Source organism: Nematolebias whitei, chromosome 1 (genome assembly GCF_014905685.2).
Source record: "Nematolebias whitei isolate Nwh7 chromosome 1, NemWhi1, whole genome shotgun sequence".
NCBI lineage: Eukaryota > Metazoa > Chordata > Actinopteri > Cyprinodontiformes > Rivulidae > Nematolebias > Nematolebias whitei.
Genome location: NC_056498.1, coordinates 60861167 through 60882918, shown reverse-complemented (window position 1 = coordinate 60882918; position 21752 = coordinate 60861167). Strand labels below are relative to the sequence as shown.

The following is a 21752-nucleotide window of genomic DNA, read 5'->3' as shown; positions in this document are numbered from 1 at the left end:
TAATCTTTACAGGCTAACTTATTTTAATACTTGTTCTACATGGAGAACTGGGAAAAAAATGTGATGCATATTTTTGGGACTAATACACAAGAAATCTAATTTCACAAAAAGTAAGGCGAGAGATGTGATCCTATTTTGACTGCAGTAACCTGGTTACACAAAAACAAACACAAGAAGCTAGTCAGCTATCACATTTCTACATCGACTCTTTGATCCAAGTATTTTATTGCAAAACTGGCAAATGAATGCAAAACCCCATTAAAAAGAAAGCTCTACCCCAAATGAAACAAACATAATTCTCCTGCTATTTATCCATCTCAGTAACTTTAGTTACCCAAAGAAATCAGTTCCTATAAATCATATTCATCAACCCAGTCATTTCAAACATTTTTTGCAAAATTACCTTCCTTGGTTAAAGCTGTCAAATGCACATGTTCTGAAAAAGACCAACCTTTTCTCTGAGTTAAACTATGTTGTAAATTCCTTACCTTATATGAAATCTGTTCTTAATACATAATGTTTAAAATATCAAGTCAGATCAAATCGGCACTAATAATTTTACCAGAATGTAGGAGTTGAAACTCTGAGTGTTGTATCCACAGTCCATTTGGTTTTAGGAAGATATTTTTGTAGGAGTTGTGGTTTTGTCCCTGGTGTTGTGTTTGTCTGTGTTCCCCCGCTCCTCTGTTTCTCTTTATAGGGTTTGCGTTTCTTTAGTATCTAGCCCCATCTTGTGTCGTGTTCATGTCTTGCATCCTCTGTCTCTTTCTCTGGCATCTGTGATTACTCACAGGTGACTTCACTTGGTCTAATTGGTGTTTCCTGTATATAAATCTGTGTCATTGTCCTGGCATTGTCTTATGTCCACTGGTGATGCTATGTCTGTTATGGAAGTACCTCCTGTTCATCCATGTTTATTTTGCTGCCCTGTCATCTCTTTTGCTTTGTTAATAAATTATTTATTTTACATTATCCTGCGTCCTCACCTGCTTGCCTGCACCACTGGGTTCACCAGCACCAGCCTTCTGTGACAATTTTTCATCTAAGCATTTAAGTCTGGCCACATTTTCACCTTATATACAGTTAATATCACAAATGTAAGAAATGCAGAAAAATACTGAAAGACCATTTAAGCTATTAAGGGGTAATGAATCTCTTTATTATATTCTTCTGTACTTTCATTATATATTCTTCTATATGTGCTTACAGTGAATCCAAAGAAGATATATTTTATTTATTGACTTCAAGTCCTCCAACATGGTCTCCATTAAGTCTGTTTAAGTTTTAGGAGGTTTCATAGCATGATATGAATAATTAACAATTGAACTCCGGGGTGTTACTCCTTGCTCCACTTGTGGTTTTGTAATACAGCAGAAGACATTAGAAATTCACTTTACTGTTTGTCCTTAAATAGATCCACACAAAGAAAAAAGAGCTGATAAGGTGCTGAACAGTGTTTTCTGCAAATGTTTTGTTTTCTGTAAAAGTATTTTTATTTTTCTTATCAAAAAAACAGATGTCTTGGGTTTGGGTTACCTTATTTGCCAATGCTTTAAATACACCCCAAAATAACTTTCTAGACAGGTGGAGTTCTTCTACAGAGGCCAAACTCTGGTCATCCTCCCTGCCAGCGTGGGAGTAATACTTCCACCTCTGCTCATAATGATTGGTTAAGAGCTGGGAAACAGAAGCAGTAATAAATATATAAGAAGCCATGTGCTACTAATGTACTTCAGCATTAACTTCAGTGAATTATATTTTGTGTTTTCACTTTTAGAGGCGTTTTGCTGTTGTCGGTGAGATGGAGAACATCAAAAACAAGTTGTTGAAGGAGAGGTTGCAACATAGATGGCTGGAGTTTACTGGAAACATCAAATCAGGAAAAAATAGTTACACAAATTAATTACACATCCATCACAATATTTACACAAATTTGTATACAGAGGGAACAGTGTTTTGACTAATTACCCCTTCAATGAATAGTATCAAGGATAATTTAAATGGCCAAGAAGTTAATTAACTTAACATGTTGATTAAATTTAGCAAATTATGTCTGAAATAGAAAAAACAGACTTTACAGTAGCTAATTAAATATAATGAGCAGTTTTATGGTTGAGTGTCTGCGTGACTGGAGGAAAGAGGAGTGTAGCAATTTGGCAAAGATTTAATGAATTTGATAAATCATTGAAAAAGCATAAGCCTGTAATTAAAAATGCATAATGACTGGAGATAACTACATACTGTTGTATGTAGATTATCTGATTATACTCTGTATTAATCTGCAAAATGATATTAATTAAGATTGAATGTAATGGCATTTTGGAATCAATGATTTTGGAGCAAAGAGTATAACTCTTTAAAGCTAGTGTAAAATGTTAATTTGCTTAAAAGTTTTGAAGTGAACAAACTCTTTTTTGTTTGTTTTCAGAATTGCTCTTGAAAATGTTGAAAAACTTGAGATGAATGTGAGCTCACCCCACTGGTGTGACATAGTCGGTGCTTAATTTGAGCCGGATCCTGCCGGAACAGGATCCGTGAACTCTCTTATTTTGACAGGGTGTGTTCCGGTAACTGTTTGCTTGGATCCAATAACTCTCAGACTTAATAATAAAGTTCTGAACAAATATGACTGCCTTAAACAAATAAAAGTTATATTGGATATGTAAACTGAAAATAATTACATAAACACTAATTTTAAACACAACAGCCACTTACAACCTTCCTAATATGACATAAGAGCTGGCCCTTCAAGTACTGTATTTTCCAGCCTATAAGTCACACCTGTCCAAAAATGTCTAATAATTTGGAAAAATCCATAAATAAGTTGCTTCGCCATATAAGTTGCACCTATTAAATGTCACCGCTGACGTGTCACGTTTGTTACGCGTCACTGCTGACAACCCAGAAATGTGGGCCGTTGTTGTGCCAAAAATCGATTGGCTGCCAAACGGAGGCCACGGGAGCATGCATGGGAGGACTTTAACAAGAATTTAACAAGATTAATACTTAAAAACAATTATCTGTTTGCTTGAAATTACAGCAAAGTTGTGTCTCAGTCTAACTTTTCCTTAATAAACGCACTTTGATGGTCAAAACAGCTGCATTTCAAAAGCCAATTCGCTGATGCAGGAGCGCTCAGAGGGATGAGCCACTGTGCATTTCTTCGAAATTTAACAAGATAAGCACCTAAAAACAATTTGTTTGCTCGACTTTATAGTAAAGGTGTGTCTCAATTGAACTTTTCCTTAATAAATCCACTTTGACTGTCAAATCAACTGCATTTCAAAAGTATTTGCTGCCTCTGTGTTCTGGGAACACACAGAGGGAGGAAATCAGGAAGGAGGAACGCTGCACATTTCTTTGAAATTTAACAAGATAAGCACCTAAAAACAATTTGTTTGCTCGACATTATAGTAAAGGTGTGTCGCTGTCTAACTTTTACTTAATAAATGCGCTTCAATGGTCAAATTAGCTGCATTTTGCCAGGGTGGCACAGCAAAATTAAGCTGATTTTATGGTTGCTCCAGGTGAGCTGGATGAAGGTGATACACTGGCAATCTGATTGTCATTAATAGCCACTTTTACCTATTACATGACACAACAGCATGCCATACTACTCGAGTGCCATCTAGCGGCTGAAAATGGTAGTGTTCAATATTTTCAATGTCGGAATGAATGAAAACGGTCATAGCTCAGCCAAAAATTAGGTTATAAATATGGGAAAAAATCCACAAAAAGGTTGCTTCAGCATATAAGTCGCAGGGTCTGCAAATTAGGCAAAAAGTTGTGACTTATAGGCCAGAAAATACGATAATTTGTAATTTGATGCTCTACAACTTGCGCAGTTTTTATTTGCTTGTAGCTACAGTCCTACCTGCACAGAGCCAGCAAACAGTCCTCGGCAGTGTCTCTCTGAGCCTTGGTCAAGCTGAGCGCTCTTGAGAGCTGATAAACTGCCTGAATGAGAGAGTCAACCAGGAGAATATGGTCCTCCAAATTGTTAAAGAGAGCCAAACATTTCGTGAGCAGGGGAAGAACAGCAGTACACAAGTATCTGTTGAGGGCCAAGGCCATATCCGTGGATCCCAGCTCAGCCTGCAATATTAAAAAATGAAACGAGGTTAACTTTAAACTAATTTAAATAAATGTAAACATCTCAACTTCAAATAAAATGAAACAGTAAAAAAAAAAAATTTAAATTAATTTTGGTGATGCGGTTTCCACATAAAATCAAGCACAATGCATACTATGTTTAGAAAAAAAATAATAAATGTTTTGTAACTATTTTATTATAATAATATTAGACATTTAGCTTTGCACAAACCAAATCTAATGTGTCATTTTGTAGTAACTCCAGTCATTAGGAAGATTTTTCAACAGTTAGAGCTATTTTTTATATAGTTGAGTTAAGGAGGGCCTAGAGGAAGACCTTTCATTATAATCATACCCCTAATCTTACGCTAAACCCACTGAACAAATGTAAAGGGCAGCAAAAAGGCTCACGGTGTCAAGAGAGACAGCAGCCTGAAGGTCAGGCAGGAAGCCAACTTCTACAAGGTGGAGAAGAAAACTCTGGTCCTCTATGCCATAAACTCGATCCAGGAACAAAACCATGGCAGCTTTATGGTCTGGGCAGAACACTGTAGATAGGACTGGCTCAACCATCGAACCATCTACACAAAAAATGGAAAGATTAGATCTCCTGATCAAGCTCTCAATAAATCATAATGCAGATTCTTGTACACCTGATTTAGACTTCTCATAGTTTGTGTATGACTCAGCCTGACTGGAACATTTGTGGCTAAAATAAGTGTGAAATTGAAGCTTTAATGTTTAATGACAACAAAAAGCCAATGCAGGTAATGTCTTTGGACAGTGAGATGAGTTGATTTAGTCAATTTTACCTTCAGATACTGATGGGAGCTGAAATGAGATGCTGATGACTCCATCAAGATCCTGAATAGGGATGAGTGACCTCAAAATAGCCCTGATGCGGATGGCTTCTCCTTTGCCTGCTTGAATTAACTGGAGAACAATTCATAATAGATAGCATCTGTTAGACCACTTCATGTTTTACAGAAACAATGAATTACAGAGGAACTGGCACATAAAGTTCAGCTTATCTTTATGAACAGAAAGGAGTTATGGTCCATCTTGTTCATTAACATTTACTATCTTAATGTTCAAACAAAAATAAATTTTGTCAAGTTTTTCACAAAATATCTTTTGATGTATGCCACTTTTGAGAACATACTCTGTGTGGCAGCAGAAAGATATATGCCAAAAATAAAGGTTGCTTTGTTAGAATTTCTAATGATGAGGAATTTAAAAAACATCGCTTACGTGCATCTCTGGAGCGCAGCGCCCCAGCAAGTCAATAAGGGCTGAGTAGAAGGTCATGATGGCATGTCCCATGTGAATACAGTCATCATTGCTCCCCTGAATAGCATCTCTGTTACAAGAATCGATCATAAGAGCCAAATGGTTTTTAGAAGAGACAATATATTGTTTTACAAAGCTGAGTTTGTTCTTTTAGATGGATTTTCACGAGTATGTGATAGTATTAAAACATGAACTGAAAATGACACATTTTGGTTTAGGCTTTTATTCATTACTGACAGTGCTTTGTTGCACTGATGAGTGGAGAAAGGTCCATCCATTGAAGGGTCCTCTGAGATTCTGATGGCTTCCTTCATGGCTGAAAGGAGTCCATTTCCCCCATCCCCTCTGAGTGCAGGTCCGAAACATTCAGGCCGACGAATCAACAACCTCAACACCACATAAGCATTCTCCTCCACGCACTCACCTGCAGTCAAGGAGTGCACAAAAAGAGTCCATGAGCACTGGAATTAATAGCTCAGCTTAAATCCATTGAAATTATTTGGCAATAAACTGAATGATTAAAAATGCCAAGAAGATCAAACCCAGTCACATCTTGATTAAATGGCACAACATAGACAGGAGGTGAAAATGAATTCCTGAGACACATGCTGCACAGAGAGCCAAATTCATTCGACTGAACTATAAACAACCTCAAGGCGATTCCTTTTAGCTTTAGAAGAAATATAATCAATAGAAGAATGGAATAGAAAAGTAATGGAAAAGAACATGAAATGATGCAGCTAATTGTCCCTTTCCAGCAGTGACATTGACTCGGAGCACCATGGCAAATATTGAGATTGCATGTGTATTCAAATGCAAAAATAGAAAAAATAAAAATGAGAAGAATGTCATTTTTTTATTTAAAAATAAATGTAGGTAACTGAGAGCACTGTCTAAATACAAAGTTAGATTTAAATATAATTTAAACAAGCTACAGTAGTCCCTCGATATTTCACGGTTCGACTTTCGCATACTCATTCTTTCGTTGGTTTTCAACATAAGATTATACACATTGTTTCCTGGTGGCCTGGCCTGCTCAGTGATTGCCAAGGGTCCCCCTCTTTTCTCTTTCTGAGGATGTCACCCTCAGAAAGAGAAAGGAGGGGACAGGGGGTGGGGTCTGTCTTTCCCCATTGCTGCTGTGGAAGCTTCAGTGAGGTGGATACCAGAGTGAGCGGTATGGATTGTTTATTTAAAATAATCGAACGCGAACCGAGCTGACCTGACCCGAACTGAGAAATGTCCCGGCGCTCCCAATGGCCAGTCTGCCCCCAGACGCTGTTTGGCTCAGTAACTGTAGCATCAGTCTGTCTGCTCTTTTTCGCTGTGTTCTTTTAGAGCATTTAGAGTTTTGAATATTGTTAAGAACATTGCAAGAGTGCGGAAAGGGTTAATAAAGCCTTTTATACATATACACACACACACACACATATATATATATATATATATATATATATATATATATATATATATATATATATATATACAGTACTAAAATAAATATAACGACCCTATTTGGCAGATTTTTCACCCATCGCGGGGGTGTCTGGAACGTAACTCCCATGATAAGTGAGGGACTACTGTATATCAAATTCAATCATGTAACTGGAATTGCAGAACCTGTCAGAAATTGTCTTGTTTTTACTAAATTATACACAGAAGAGCAAAACACACTTTTTAAAATCCTTTCAAATGATTATGTAAATCTAACCGTTGCAAAAGACAGCAAAACGTAGAAAATTCAGATAACGTTCTCCCTCCACAGGGTTCCATCCAATATCAGCGTAGCCTTTTGCCAACAGCAGTGAACAGCTCTGGAGACCACATCCAGCAAGGTACTGAACCACCTGGATACAACAGATTACATGAACACAAAATCTAACAGTAAGCACTTTGAGTTGGTATGTGTCACCTTGAGCAACTTCAAAATGCTGCAAACTTGCAAAAGCTACTTGTGTATGTAAAAATTGTTCCTTTTTTTTTTCTTCCAAGATTTATGCTGAAATAAAATCTCAAACCTTCTCTATGTCAGGTTCCCTCAGAGATAAAGCCAGTTCATTATTATCCATAACGGAGGCTGCTGCTACATCAAGAGGAGTGGAGCCACGCATGGATGGTAAAGCTGAGACAAAAGGCATAAAACGATGTAAACGCTGATTTAACCCATGCCTAATGTCACATCTTAAAAATGAACACTAATCAGTGAAGACACCGAATTTACCTAGTCCAACACTGCTGTTCTCTAACAAATAGCTGAGGTGGTCAAAAAGCGCTCCTTGATTGTGACAACTGATGCGGCAAAAATAACACAGGAATCGACAGCAGCTTGCTACCATCTTTGGAAAGGTAATCTCCTAAGAGAAGAAAATGCAGGTATGCAGAAGTAAAGCACCTAATATTCACAATTAAGGGTTAATGTCTTGATTCCTGCATTACATTGTATCCAAAAACTGCTATAAATGTGAAGCAACCACCCACCTTTGACTCTCCTTCTCCCAGAACATTGACCATCACCTCCATTACAGTCTCGTGCATTCCCAGTGTCCTCATTAAGTTGGGGTGTTGGTAGAAGACTTTATTATTCATAATGTCTCTGTACACATGATCAAAACGTATAGAAAATAATTTCACTGCAAGGTAAGCTTTTGTAACACAAATAATAGGATTAAAAGGAATGCTAATTGTCTCCGCCTACCCAAGTCTTTTGATCATTAGCTTCTCTTCTTCTTTCCCCATGCAGACACTCAGGAGAGAACGAATTTGACCCAAGGAGGACAAGAGTGCCATAGCATCCTCAACTGACGAGTGGCTGATAGTATAAGTCTTTGAGAGAGGCTTCTCCATTTGTCCCCTGAGGCCCTGATACTGGTGGTATAGCAAAGAGAAGATAGCCCTCACCAACTCAGAGTCTTCTATCTCATTCTCTTGAGCCCAGCGCACCATCGTCTCAGAAATCAAATGTTTGAGGGACCCTGCAGACACGCCAGTCGGAGAAAAGTAATGGTAAAAGCAGAGAATCCTACAGAATATTCCATGAGAAAAAATGAGACAATCTTACTAGGACTGTGTGATTTAAGCATCTTCGTTTCACTGGAAGTCTTTTTACATCCAACGAGTCCCGTTACAAGACTGACAAGTTGGTCTTTAAAATAAGTCTTTGTATCGTCTTTATCCTCTGACTCTGTGTTGAGCTCAGAACCTGTACAATGGCAGCAAAATAAGATTTTTGTCATCTCAAAAGCAATTACCCTAAGTGCCTTCACAAAGTTTTTATAGAGCCCTTGCTTAATAAAAACTACTTTATAGTTTTTAGCAGTAAAAGACTCAGCAGTGCTCCCACCACAGTGTGTGTTGAGGAGGTGATGGAAGTCCTGCAGGAGGTGTTGAATTTCAGCCGGACATGGACAGTTTTCTTTCTGCTCATCCTCCCTGAAGCCCAGCAGCATATTGATCTTTGGACAAGAAAATAATTAGACAAAAAAATATAGAAAATATGATAAAATACCAAAGGTATGTTGGGAACTACAATGACTCAGCATGTTTAACTCTTGGCTTATATTTTTAAAATGCAACGCTCAAGTAAAAATGCACAAGCCAAAATGTGAAATTAATCATGTTCTTCTAATTATTTAATGTTCATAACGCTGTTTAAAGTCTACTCAAACCTGCTCCTGTAGAGGTAGGCGGAACTCCTTTGTCTTGCGAGCGGTGAGCGCTGCAGACATGTTGAGCGCCTGCATGACTTGAGCGTAACGAAAACGTTGGTTCTCTTGCAGCTGATGCACAAAGTTGTCCGAGAACGCAACCACAGCTTCTACTCTGTGGCGAACTTGGCAATCACACAAGTAGGATAGCAAATGACAGAGCTAGAAAGGAAAGCATAGTTACTTGTGAATACTTGTTATAGGCCTAAAGAAGCATCTTTGGCATTACGTTGAATGGAAAAGAAGAACATCTAGAGGAATCTGCCGTTTCATTCACCTCAAGTTTGACAGCTTCTGGAACCGTCATCTGAAGAAGCCCTTGTTTAATGATGCCACACCTTTCTGTTTCTCGTTCATCATCACTAGTTTCTTCTTCCTTCTTCTCCTCAACGGTTCCCCCATTTAAAGGGAACATATTTGGTTCAATCAACCTAAGGACTTTCCAAAGGTCCTCATCTCCAAGAACACCCATGACCAGAAGGCTGTACAACAATTTTAAAAGAGGAACAAGCATAAGTTCAACATTGCCTCCAGCAGGATCCCTCACAGCTTGATTCATAGCCAAAACTCCAGCAGTCAACATTTCCACTGTTAGGTTCTTCAGTATGTCCAGAGGGATCTCTGGGCTGTCAGTGCAGGCCATTTCAACTGCACCTTCTGCTTCCATCCCATTTCCCCTGACAAAACAAGGAGATGAAAAATGCATCTCTGGCTTAAGAGATGAGCTATGACTTGTGCTGGAAATGCCCTCTGGAAGCTGACCATTCTCCCCATCAAGACCACCATCAACAGAACTGAGATACGGAGAGATTTGTCTGGTCTGTTTGGCCAGAGGAACAATGTACTCATGATTCATCATCAGACAGGATGTGGTGTAGCCGCTTAGGTAAACCTAAATGCCAAAAAGAATCAGTGTTACATTGTGAATTTTCCAGACAATATTTAATTTCCTGTCAACTGGTGGTATTCATAAAACACCTGAGCCCTGACAAGCTGGTACCTGAATAAGCAGCTGATAAAATGCCGAGCGAATCGGACCAGGGAGGTGAGGATTCTGAATGGCATAAAGAACCTGCGACTGGTCGACGTGACTGCAGACAGCGTGGCAAACTCTGGTGTTGCCGAGGGCACATAACGAGCAGTAGAGGAGGAGGGTATTCAGGTGAAAGGTTAGGAGGTCATCGAGTTCCGACAGCTCCAAAATGTCAACACACCTATGTGAATATCATCACAAAGACGAGTTCAGTGTTGTGGCTTGCACAAAATCCAATTAAACCCTGGAAAAAGTGGAATTAATTTACATTTGCTGTAATAAATAAATAGCAGATCACAATGAAACGAGTGATTAAATACATCAGTACCGTGGACAAGTTTCACAGCTTCATGACACATTTAAAATTATTGCTGTATCTATTTACCTGCATTCATCAGGAATCTGAAGGGTCAAGACTTGCTGTGGCTCATAACATTGGATTCTCCAACCATGGTGCTCGTCAGGTAGATCTACCAACACTTTTAACCCACTATCTGGTACTCTGGTCCATGAAACCGGTCTAAGATGCTGGACCTTAATCCTTGGAGGGCACTGAGGACTGGGATTCCTTCTTTGACTGCGAAGCAAACCTGATGACAGAGGCATCACATTCTGGAACAAGACAACAAATGCAACTTTAGGTGTCATGAAGAATACCATTTTTAATATCTTGCATATGCTTATTTATCATAATATTCTGTCAATAGATTGTGTTGTTGTTAAATTGGCATTTTTTAAATGATGAAAAACTAAGAATAATCCAAAGTGAGAGTAAGAAAACTTTCAAGTTTAAAGAGCAAGTCTCTTGTCATCAATGAGTATAAATAACTGAAATTAAATTGTGTTTTCCTGAGCCAGCGTGAGAACAGATAAAAGACAACATGACAAAAACAATATGATAAAAAACAATAATAACAAAAACATACATGCATACATGTAAACAGAAACAGACTCAATGCACTAATGACTATATTACATCCATAAAGTGCAGTCAGTGTTTGGGTTAAATTTATATAGGAACAATAAATGAAAATAACATACTGATGAATTTTTACTAATAATCAAATGTATTACCTTAATACTCTCTAAGTGAAACTGAAACATGTCATTGGTGGTGGGTTTGACAAAAACAGCAGGAAACAACTTGGAACCAGCCTCAACCTGGTTTGTGGTGAAAAAAATAATTTAGTCAGTTTAACAATGCAAGCAACCAATGATCAACTAAATAAACATAAATATCTTGTTTTCCCAAGTAATACAATACAATTAAAGGCTTAATACATCAAAAGATTGAGACAGAGGAAGAAAATAAGTTATATCAAGATAGTTTACTTGATAGAAAGTCAACATCTCTATGCCATTGGAGGTAAAGTTGAGCAATCCAGTTGCTGTGTCTACCAAACAGCCAATTTCTAGCCCTGCACTTCGTCGACTCTGAGACAGGCCTGTTGCTTCTCCAGCACACACCATGTAACAGCTGCGTCGCTTTACGCTGCGCAAAGAATTTCGAAAGCATTATACATATATATGAGTGACTGGAAAGTTTCATACAAAAGCTGAAGCTATTCAGCAGTGCAACAAAAACAATTTCACAGCGTAGTAGCTCAGGTAAAAGAAGCGTAATCATGAAAGTAAATCAATACCAATCATTCTATGTATTCTATATAAGAAAAATTGAAGTATTGATGCAGACAAACCTATCTTGAACTTTGCCACTTTCATCACCGAGGGTGACAGTCACTGTGCCGACATTGTCGCTGTCGAATGTCATGTCGTACTGGTGGAAGTCAGAGGTCACCCAGCCTACCCACACATTCAGGGGCTCCTGGCCTGGAAGAACCCTCACTGAATAGTAAAACTAAAACAGAGAAGTCAATAAATGTCACTGTTTGACATTCAAACTGTGTTTTTTGTAGATGAATAGGTCAAATACTGTAAGTGTCCAAGATTTCTATTGCAATTTGTTAAATTTTTGTCCATTTTGAACTAGAAAATGACTAAATACAGCTACAGTGCTAAAAACATTGTACTGTTCTAGTTAGCAGTTTCCATGTTTAGTGTAATTATATGGTTGGGATGAGATTAGACTAAAAGAAATTCAAATCTCTTACTCTGGAGCTCTGGATAAGATGATCGTAGTTGTCTTTTTCCACAATGACGTCTTCAAGAAGCCGTGCAGATGAGTTGCTGCTGACTAAGCCTGGTTTTGTCTTCTTCAGCAAGAACCTTGCAGCAAACGGAAACAAATCAACTCCGACAAAGCACAATTATTCTTCACAGATGACAGGTAATTGTGTTAAAACAGTGAGCCTGAACCTTTTATACTTTGACTGCATTCATTTATTTTTTTTTGTTCTTTTTTGTCTCGCTCCAACTAAAACGTATTTTACAACTATGCTGCCTTCATTGCAACCAGACAGATGTAGAGATACTTCAGGAACAAAAATGGTATTTTGTGTAAGATGCCTAACTTTTCTGATCCCAGCCACTACAGACTGTGTAAAGCAGAAGTGAAAGAAAGAAACAGGCAACAGAATGGGACTCAGCTATGCTGCTGAAGGGAGAATAGAGAGCACCAGCCTTTCTGCAGGGATGCAGCAGCATTCATCTCAGAAATCCTGCTTTTTCTCTTTCTCACATCCCAATTCCTTGGACACACAGTATGCTTGAATGTTTCATTAAAGATAATACCTATCTTTTAAAAGTTATGTTGGCAACAGAAAATAAGCTTACTGCTATTCACTGATGTCAAAAAATTGCCCCAATGATGGTTTCTTTATTATTATTATTATTATATATCTTCACCTACAACAGCAAAATACATTCTATTCAGTTTAAAAATGAATTGGGAGAGGACATAGAAAAAAGGTATATCGATCTTACCAATAACATTTAAATTTTAATGGATGTAGTATATTGTGTATGCCAAAAATGTATATGTGGTCCCTGTTTTGCTAGATCCTCTTGAATGTATTATTTATTGAGCATTATGTACAAAACAATAGCTGAACCTAACCCTAACCCAAGTCCAATGTGCCTAGTTTTAATTATTCAAATTATACCCAGTTTATTACCGTCTTTTCATTTTAGTGTCTTTACAACCTACCGTTGTTTCAGTTTTGATGTTCTGTCATGGCTATGATCCTTGTGGTTAAGCTCATCTCTTGAGCCAGCAAAACTGTGTGCTGACTTCATCAGAACTTCAAAGTCAGAGTCCGTGTCCTCCGATTCTTTCCTCACTAAAACACAACGGGCATTAATTACAGCATGGCCCTGGGGAGCTTAACTGGAGCAATTCAACAAGGTCACAATGGCACAATATCAGTAATCTAGACAGGATATAAATCTGGATAATTGCAGCTAGACTGTATACACAAATTCTAGTATTTCACCCCTCAATATTTTTTATGTGTTGCATTAGATACAATGCTATCTGGTCAAACTTAAAGCAACCTAAGCTAAAACATCCTCTCTGTACTTTAGTTGAAAATATGGAATAACATCAAACCTGAACTTGGAGTTACAGAGTTGGATGCCACTGGAAGCACAGCCTCTGCAGGACTTCGGAGTACAGCAGCGCATTCAATGGGCATGCTGAGGCGATAAAAACCCATCTCGCACCCTCCACCGTGGTGAGCCAGCAACCGCTGAGACACCCTCAGGCTGGATAAGAAATCTGCTGAGCCCCTGACTCTAGTAACCTTGAAGGAGATTTGCACATTGTTTTTAAGATCAGAGTTTGGCATCCAAGGAGCTACATTTAACACAAAGTCCAAACAATGTTTTAATTTAATCAATCTAAAAAGTATCGCATCATAATACATCTTGTAAAATACACATTAGCCAAGTGGCTAACCCACAGACCACTGAACTAACCTGTAGGCTGTGATCATCAGGCTGTATTGAAGTAAACTGAGCCTGTTTCCAGCTCATCCACAGAGTTGGATCTCCAGACATATTATAGGCAAAAGGTTTAAAGCCTTCTTGCAGGCCACATACAGTAAAGTACTGCAGAGAGTCCACTTGGCGGCCCAGATTCAGCCTTCCCAGTTGGTTTACTCCAATACTAGCTACAGGCAACAAGCCTGGAAAAGACAAGGAGAGATCAAATTTAAAAAGTAAAAACAGAAATAAACACACTGAAGTCATTCATATTCAAGGATGGATCTTAAAAAACATGAAAGTCTTTCCCATACCATCTCTGATCTCAAAGTCCTTGGCAGCCAGCTCTGATCCTCTGTCATTAAAGAGCAGCTCTCCATTGAGCGTGACCATCATAGTGCGGTCAGCCATGTCCACCAAGCAACCCACCACATCGCCTCTGAGCCACGGGCGTCCCAAGGGCTCACCCCCCTGATGGTACCACTGAGCCTGAAAGCAACAGTGGCAGAGGAAGTAAACAGGTTTATCCTCTGTGTAAAACTACTGATACAGCAATGTAAAAAAAAATATGCCATTCCAGAACAAGAAGAGGCTTTAAAGAGTACTTCTGTAAAACATTTATTGTGTAAAAGTAAATGGGTGCTATTTAATTAAAATATTAGTAATACCACCCCCGTGACCCAAAAATGGAATAAGCGGGTAAAAATAATGGATGGATGGATAATAGTAATACCAAAGTATGGTTTGGTCTTGGTGATATACTATCATGAATGATGTCTTAAATGTAATGTAATGTCTGGTTTTGATCAGCTTTATGTGTGTATATATATATATATATATATATGTACTTTGTATATATGTGTATGTGGGTGTGGAGTAAAAGAACAGATGGATCTCAAACAGAGGAATCTAAAAGAGAAAATAAAAAGGTAAAGTGTTGATAATGAAATATTTTTCTATTAAAATTACATTTAAGAATGGCAACAAAAAAAAATCCTTTGCATGTTTATGTTTACAGAATGAAGCCATGTCAGGCGTTTCAAAAGAAAACTACATTCAAACTTACAACTAAATGCTGCAATGAATAATTACTTGTTTCTTTTTTTGATAAAAGCAAACTATTTCACTATAGTCATGTTTAAAATGCATTTTATTATCACTTACATTAAATCTTCACCATAAAATGACAACAAGTGATGAAAATGGTCAGATAAATAAAGTCAAATGAAAAATGCAGCAGCTTTACTCTTGTTTTTTCTTTATAACCCCTAATTGTCCAACTTTATTTGTGTTTCTTAATAATGCCATGGAAGGGGTTAGTCATGTTTAAAAGATTACAAACAAATTAATTGTGATTAATGATCAATAAGTAATTCTGAAATAATAAGAGAGGAGCAGATGTAAAACACTTACAAGTAAAAAAAAAAACATTAAAAATGTGGAACAGTCAGTAATCCATAAGCCATGAAGAATATTTATTATGTAAGGGTTTTATTCAAACAATCATTAAGTTTGTTATATGAAACAAAGCTTACTATTGTATTGTTCCAATTAAGCTATCTCTATATGCTATTTTTGTAATTAAATATTAAATTAAGTCAAAGAAAAATAATTAAGAGTAGCCCTGTTTGCTCTCAGAAGCAATAATATGTTATAGTTATAATTATGACATAGTTATAATTGAGTTAGTTAAAGAAGAAAATTGTTTCAGAACAAGTAATGCAATAAGAACGAGTTGATATTATTGTAATATTCATAGTGCAGTAGGATTATCTTGGTTCCAAACGGATCATATTGGTAAAATTTACAGTATTTGTTTTAAAATAAGCTTTTTAATTTATTTCACACACAACCTCTGCACACTTGTATTCACAAGTTAAGTGATGATATCTGATGAAAGTCTTTGCTGTTGAACAGTAAAATAAAAACAGTGAGTGAAAAGAAGCGGGTAACAGTCTGTAGGAACTTCAAGATTCAGTGAATTAGACTGGGACTCGAGCTTCAACATCGTTGGTGTGTGAGATTTGAACGCCTCACCTCAGATCCATCAAAGACATACGCCTGATCGTCCAAGCCCAGCTCTTTATCTGGAGCGCATCCTGGTCGGGCCCATCCCACTCTCATATTCCCAGCTGTCAGAACTTTAAATTCAAAATACCACTTCCCCCTGGTCACAGCATAGGATTTATCTGGTCTGAACACTCTGCTCCTCTCGGCAGAGAAGAGGCACGGCTTTGATGATGCAGCTGTCAGTTAAAGAAATGGAGCAAATGTGACCGTTTCAGAAAATCTTTACTAATTTCTTGTTAGGGTGCCTTAACATAAAAGTTACAGTATAATAAAGACTCTTTCAAATAGTACAATTAATATTTTAAAGTATATTAGTTTTGTTTAATGAGAAAGTAACCCTGTCATGATGAGCAACACACAGCATAAAATCCTCACAAACCTATAGACTAAGCATATATTGTTAAGCAGTTAACAGCATTGTGATCTAGCTGTCACTTTTAGGATGTGGAACAGAATTTGACACCTACTCCATCCCTGGCTGACAGGCTCCAAGCTGTAACCAAAAGCTAGCAGGGTACAGACAGCCTCTCTCACACTCTCCAACCCTGCTTTCCTTGTTCTTTCATCAAGAAGGTGGCAAGGTACAAGGTGAGGGCTCCGCTTTGCTTTCACATCCTGAATTTATGCAAAATGGCAAGAATAAAACACGTAGTTACCGCACTCAATGTTCAATTGTAAATGTTCCTCAAAACTGTCATTAATCCAGTAATATAGCTAACATAAACACCTGTTGGGCCCCGTAGGTCCAACCTTGTTTGATCCGATCTCTGGCCCATAAATTGTGTTCGTTCTCTGCCAGCAGGTCAACCACCTCCTCGTCTGCCAAACTAAGACGAACTTGGCTTGAATCAATAGGTGTAGGTCTGTAGCCACAGGGCAGCTCGTACCTAAGACAGGAAATATTGAAAACAACTGGTCGTGATCAGAACTGGATTTAAACAGTAACTGGTAGTTATTGCAATTTGTTTGTAAAGGGATTTCACTAATAGGGTATTGGTGCAATACAAATACAGTAATCCCTCGATACTTTGTGGTTCGACATTCACAGACTCACTCTTTCGGGGGGTTTCAATGTAAGATTGTACACGACACACGATTGGCGATGGGGAAAGACAGACCCAACCTTGCCCCCTCCTTTCTCTTTCTGAGGATGTCACAGCAGAGACGATGGGAAAAGACAGACCCCACCCCTTCCTTTCTCTTTCTTTGCTGTGACAGACAGCCTTGGAAAGAGAAAGGAAGGGGTGGGGGTTTGTCTTATACATGAGTTAGCCGCACTCAGCCACGCTCAGCCACTCTCTCTCTTTTTAAACTGATTCACTCCTATTTTTCCACCTAAGCATTTTATTCTATATTCTACATTTGTTCATATGTGCCCCCTCCTTTCTCTTTTTGAGGCTGTCTGTCACAGCAAAGAAAGAGAAAGGAGGGGGTGGGGCAGGGTCTGTATTTCCCCATCGTGTCCCAGAGACACACAACAGATGGGCGCGCAACAGACAGCGTCTGAAAAAGAAAGGAAGGGCAAGGGGGCCTGTCTTATACCTGAGTGAGCCGCACGAGGGGCATGGATTGTTTATTTAAAATAATCAAGCATGACCTGAACCTGAACCGAGCCTCAATGGCCAGCCCGCCCCCAGGGCTCAGTAACTGTAGCATCAGTTTGTCTGTTCTCTTTCACGGTGCTCTTTTACAGCATTTAGACATTTAGAACGTTGTTAAGAACATTTCAAGAGTGTGGGAAGGATTTATAAAGCCTTAAAATATATATAAATACTAAAATAAATAAATATAACATCCCTACTTCGCAGATTTTCACCTATCGCGGGGTGTCTGGAACGTAACCCCTGAGATAAATGAGGGACTAGTGTTGTAGAGTCAAGTGTCCTGGTAGAAGAATACACAAGATCAAGAAAAAAAAAATTACTTGGTGTGAAGTCTCATGTATTTGAGTCGCTCCTCTGCGTGAACATCTCTTAAAACTATGTTGAAACCAAAGGCAAGGAGAGTCCTTTATTGAATGAATGGAGACAGTAAGAAAGCAGACATAGACTTGAATGAGACAAAGGTTTGTCATAATCAACTACAACACTGAATGATGCATGCAATGAAGCCCACTTGAGTACGTCCTGAGCCATCTGAAGGTTCTGGATTCTCTCCTGCTCTGGGAGCTTGGAGAACATTGCCAGACAAGGATCATGCAGTTTATTTTCATCTTTCAGCTGTTCAAAAACAAAAAAAAAGTTTATTTTATTTAGCAAGCAGACCTAAAGCACATAAGATCAAGCTTTTGTTGTTGCTTTTTTAACGCTTTTCAGTAAAATACTGCTTTTATTTTATTCTTACAGGTCCATTTGTCCATCCAGTATTAATCTTGTCCCTCACCCAGAGCTCATGAAAATTTTCGGCCATTTTTTCTTTGATGTCCTCAAGTTGTGGAGGTAACACAATCTGTAAGGTTAATACCCGTTACTACACCATGATGTATATTTTTTTAGACAAGCTCTTTCAAACCGGATCTGTCAGGTTTTAGTAATCTTAAATAATTAACATCACCTGGCTGGTGTCTACGGGTGAAGGAATGAAGATAACTGGAGTGACTGGAACCAGGGGACCAATGAGCTCTTTTTTCCCTTCTCCACGATCCAAGATGTATTTTTGACACGGCTCCACCTTCAGTTTGACTTTTGGAAGCAGAGCTTCAGAGCATGAAGCATATCCTGCTGGGGGCAGGAAGCGAAACTCTCCATGTCGTCCACCAAACAGAAAACGAAACCTGATTTTAGGAAAAGCACAAGAAAGGAATTCACTATGTTAGGACCCTACAGAAATAGAAATAGTACCATAAGCCCAGTTATGGTATGTTTAAGATGGTTCCCGTAATTTCCGGCGTATAAATCGCATCAGTCAAAAAAAAGGATTATAAAGAGGAAAAAACATACACAAGTCGCTTTGGCATATAAGTCACGTTTATTATGCCTCACCGCTGACCCCCCGGAAAATGTGGGCCGGTGTCGTGCCAAAACTCATTTGGCAGCCGCGGGAGAATGAACGGGAGGACTCGCTGTTGCAGTTCTTCGAAATTTAACAAGATTAAAACTTAAAAACAATTATTTGTTTGTTCAACATTATAGCAAAGTTGTGTCTCAGTTTAACTTTTCCTTAATAAATGCACTTCAATGGTCAATGATGTGGGGGTGGGGGAGGCAGGGGTAGCGATACAGGAACAACATATACGCCTTCCAGTAGTTGTCAAAAGCCTATAGGGCCCTCTAGTGGCTGCAAATGATAATGTTTACTCTGGTTCATGTCACTATGAATGAAAATTTAAAGCATCAGTCAAAAATTGCGTCATGACTATGGAAATAAAACGTATATAAGTCACTTCGGCGTATAAGTTGCAGAACTGGCATATCTAGGCAAAAAAACTGTGACTTATATGCCGGAAAACATGGTAGTTATTCATTTAATGAAGACTAAAATAATTTAAACAACGTCAGCACATTAAACTAACAGCAAACTACAAGTGTGTGGAACAATTGCTGACCTGACTCCAGCAGAGAAGCTGACCACAGGATAAAGAAGTCCATTAGCACTGAAGTTCTCCAACATGCCCTGCACTGGTAGACCATTGACCCGGAAAGAGATGCAAGGACCAGTGAGGTCAAGACAGCAGCTAACCACATCATTATCTTTCAGCAGGTGGGGGAAGGGAGAGCTGACTCTGTGTCCTACACGTCCTGAAATTCAGAAGAAACAGTAACTCAAGCTGTCTTTTTCTTCTAACAATTTAATAAAAGCCAACAGCTAAAATACATATAAAATGTTGAATTATTATAATGTACCAGTTCTTTCATACAGCAATAAATGTAAGATATATTACACCTAAGACTTCAGAAACATGTCACCCTGTGACATTAGAATGTTAATATGCTAACAACATTTTATTGCAGCATTTAAATTAATTGGAATTTGCTATCAATGTAACTGCACTTTCTAATTCCAAACTTAATTATAATGGCTCATAAATAAATCTAATTTCTGCTAAATCCCTCTGTGCAAGTATTGTACTCAGAATGATAATTCACAATAATCTCCAGTTTCTTTCATTACATAATTGATCCTTTATCTTCTTGGCCTGGCTTCGCTAACAAATATCTAGTACCACCGCTCTGTATACTTGGACCTTTGTCCCAGTTCTTAGGTCTTTATTGGACCACTTTTTTGTAGAGTCTGCCAAAGGCACAGTTTGCTTTAACCAGCCTGTTGTTGGTTTCTATGTCCATTTTGGCATCTGATGATATTGCGTGCCCAGGGTATGTGGACTGATTCACAGCCTTCAGCTCAGCTTTGTTGATGCCGATGAGTGGGGAGTGGTGCGGTTCATTGGGTGCAGGTTGACGGAGCACTTCAGTCTTCTTTAGACTGACTTCCAGACCAAACTGTTGGACAGCCTTTAAGCAGCTCAGTCTTTATGATTGACAGTTTTAGTCCTGCTTTAGGCTTTGCAATTGTTTCCCTAAGCTTTAGGCATAAATAAATATTCAAAAAGGGCTCTGTTAGTACATTATTTTGTGTTTTATATTTTAGTTATCTGAATTTTTGTTACTGTTCTCAGAACCCCTTACACACTACAGTGTGGATTCACACATTTTTTTTTTCAACTGGATCATAATTAAACACTCGGCATTAAATAGCTTTTTTTTTTTGTTTGTTTGTTTTTGGTTTTGGTCCCTGATAAATTTTCAATAGTTTCATAGTTTGCAGTAATAGGCAAATTCTCTACCATTACTATACTTTCACTGTAACTTTTTTTTTTCTCTTTCTCACCTGACCACAGGTGTAGTCCATCAAAGCCATACGAGTAGAGGTCATCCCCCACTCCATTCCCCCCCCAGCTGTCCCCTCCTGTGGGCCTGGGCTGGTATCCTTTAGTGAAGGCCCAGCCAACACGCAGATGTGTCGGTTCAGGTGTGAGGAAGGGGTCGACATGATCCACAACCAACTCGTAGTACCACCGCCGATGCTGGGCTGATGACTCCCCCACATCCAGGAAGATATTTGACCTCATGCTGTTTACAGGGTGCGAGAAACAAAAAGTGAAAGACAAAGAGGACAGAAGATTGAAGAACAATCCTTCTGTGTGTGTGTTTTTTTATTATTATTATTATTATGTTAGGAAATCATTACAAATGGTTTTAGTACCATGGTGTGTTCAGGGAGCAGACTCTCATTTTTAGAAGGATGATAATATGACATTTTGTTTGTGAGTGCAGTTGTGTGAATTCCTTATGAATAATCGGTGAATTAACTCAATTTGGAAAATCATGGAGGATTTGTGGCTGGTGAGCTAAAAAAGTAGGCTTTGTAGAGAGTGGTGAAGGCTACACAGAAGTCTGTTGGAGTCAGCCTCCCCACCATCACAGACATCTACACCTCTAGATGCAGGAAGAGGGCCACCTGCATCATGAAGGACCCCACTCACCCAGCACACACACTTTTTGCTCTGCTCCCCTCAGGAAGGAGGTTAAGGAGCATTAAGTGTAAAACCACTAGACTGAGGAACAGCTTCTACCCTAAAGCTGTTAGACTCATGAACATCTAACCAGAATAATCACTGTGGGAAAAAAAATCACATCATGTTGCTGCTGGTCTGTTTCATGTTGCTGCTGGTCTGTTTCATG

The 21752-nt window shown here is 38.5% G+C and overlaps 1 protein-coding gene across 1 annotated transcript in view; it reads right to left on the bottom strand.

The window, feature by feature from the left end:
• Window positions 1-21752, bottom strand: part of ryr2b (ryanodine receptor 2b (cardiac)) — an 89416-nt gene that overhangs the window by 45523 nt on the left and 22141 nt on the right. The window contains 35 exon segments of the mRNA XM_037697543.1: window positions 1537-1677; window positions 1772-1862; window positions 3875-4095; window positions 4504-4673; window positions 4905-5025; window positions 5344-5452; window positions 5635-5806; window positions 7094-7229; window positions 7401-7504; window positions 7604-7736; window positions 7861-7975; window positions 8078-8354; window positions 8447-8581; window positions 8723-8834; window positions 9048-9248; window positions 9364-9978; window positions 10087-10300; window positions 10505-10731; window positions 11194-11280; window positions 11452-11611; window positions 11817-11977; window positions 12231-12345; window positions 13226-13358; window positions 13634-13820; window positions 13996-14204; window positions 14316-14490; window positions 16039-16247; window positions 16539-16686; window positions 16799-16958; window positions 17996-18079; window positions 18187-18290; window positions 18415-18519; window positions 18625-18844; window positions 19616-19808; window positions 20899-21140. Of these exon segments, the coding sequence (XP_037553471.1) occupies window positions 1537-1677; window positions 1772-1862; window positions 3875-4095; window positions 4504-4673; window positions 4905-5025; window positions 5344-5452; window positions 5635-5806; window positions 7094-7229; window positions 7401-7504; window positions 7604-7736; window positions 7861-7975; window positions 8078-8354; window positions 8447-8581; window positions 8723-8834; window positions 9048-9248; window positions 9364-9978; window positions 10087-10300; window positions 10505-10731; window positions 11194-11280; window positions 11452-11611; window positions 11817-11977; window positions 12231-12345; window positions 13226-13358; window positions 13634-13820; window positions 13996-14204; window positions 14316-14490; window positions 16039-16247; window positions 16539-16686; window positions 16799-16958; window positions 17996-18079; window positions 18187-18290; window positions 18415-18519; window positions 18625-18844; window positions 19616-19808; window positions 20899-21140 (5986 nt within the window).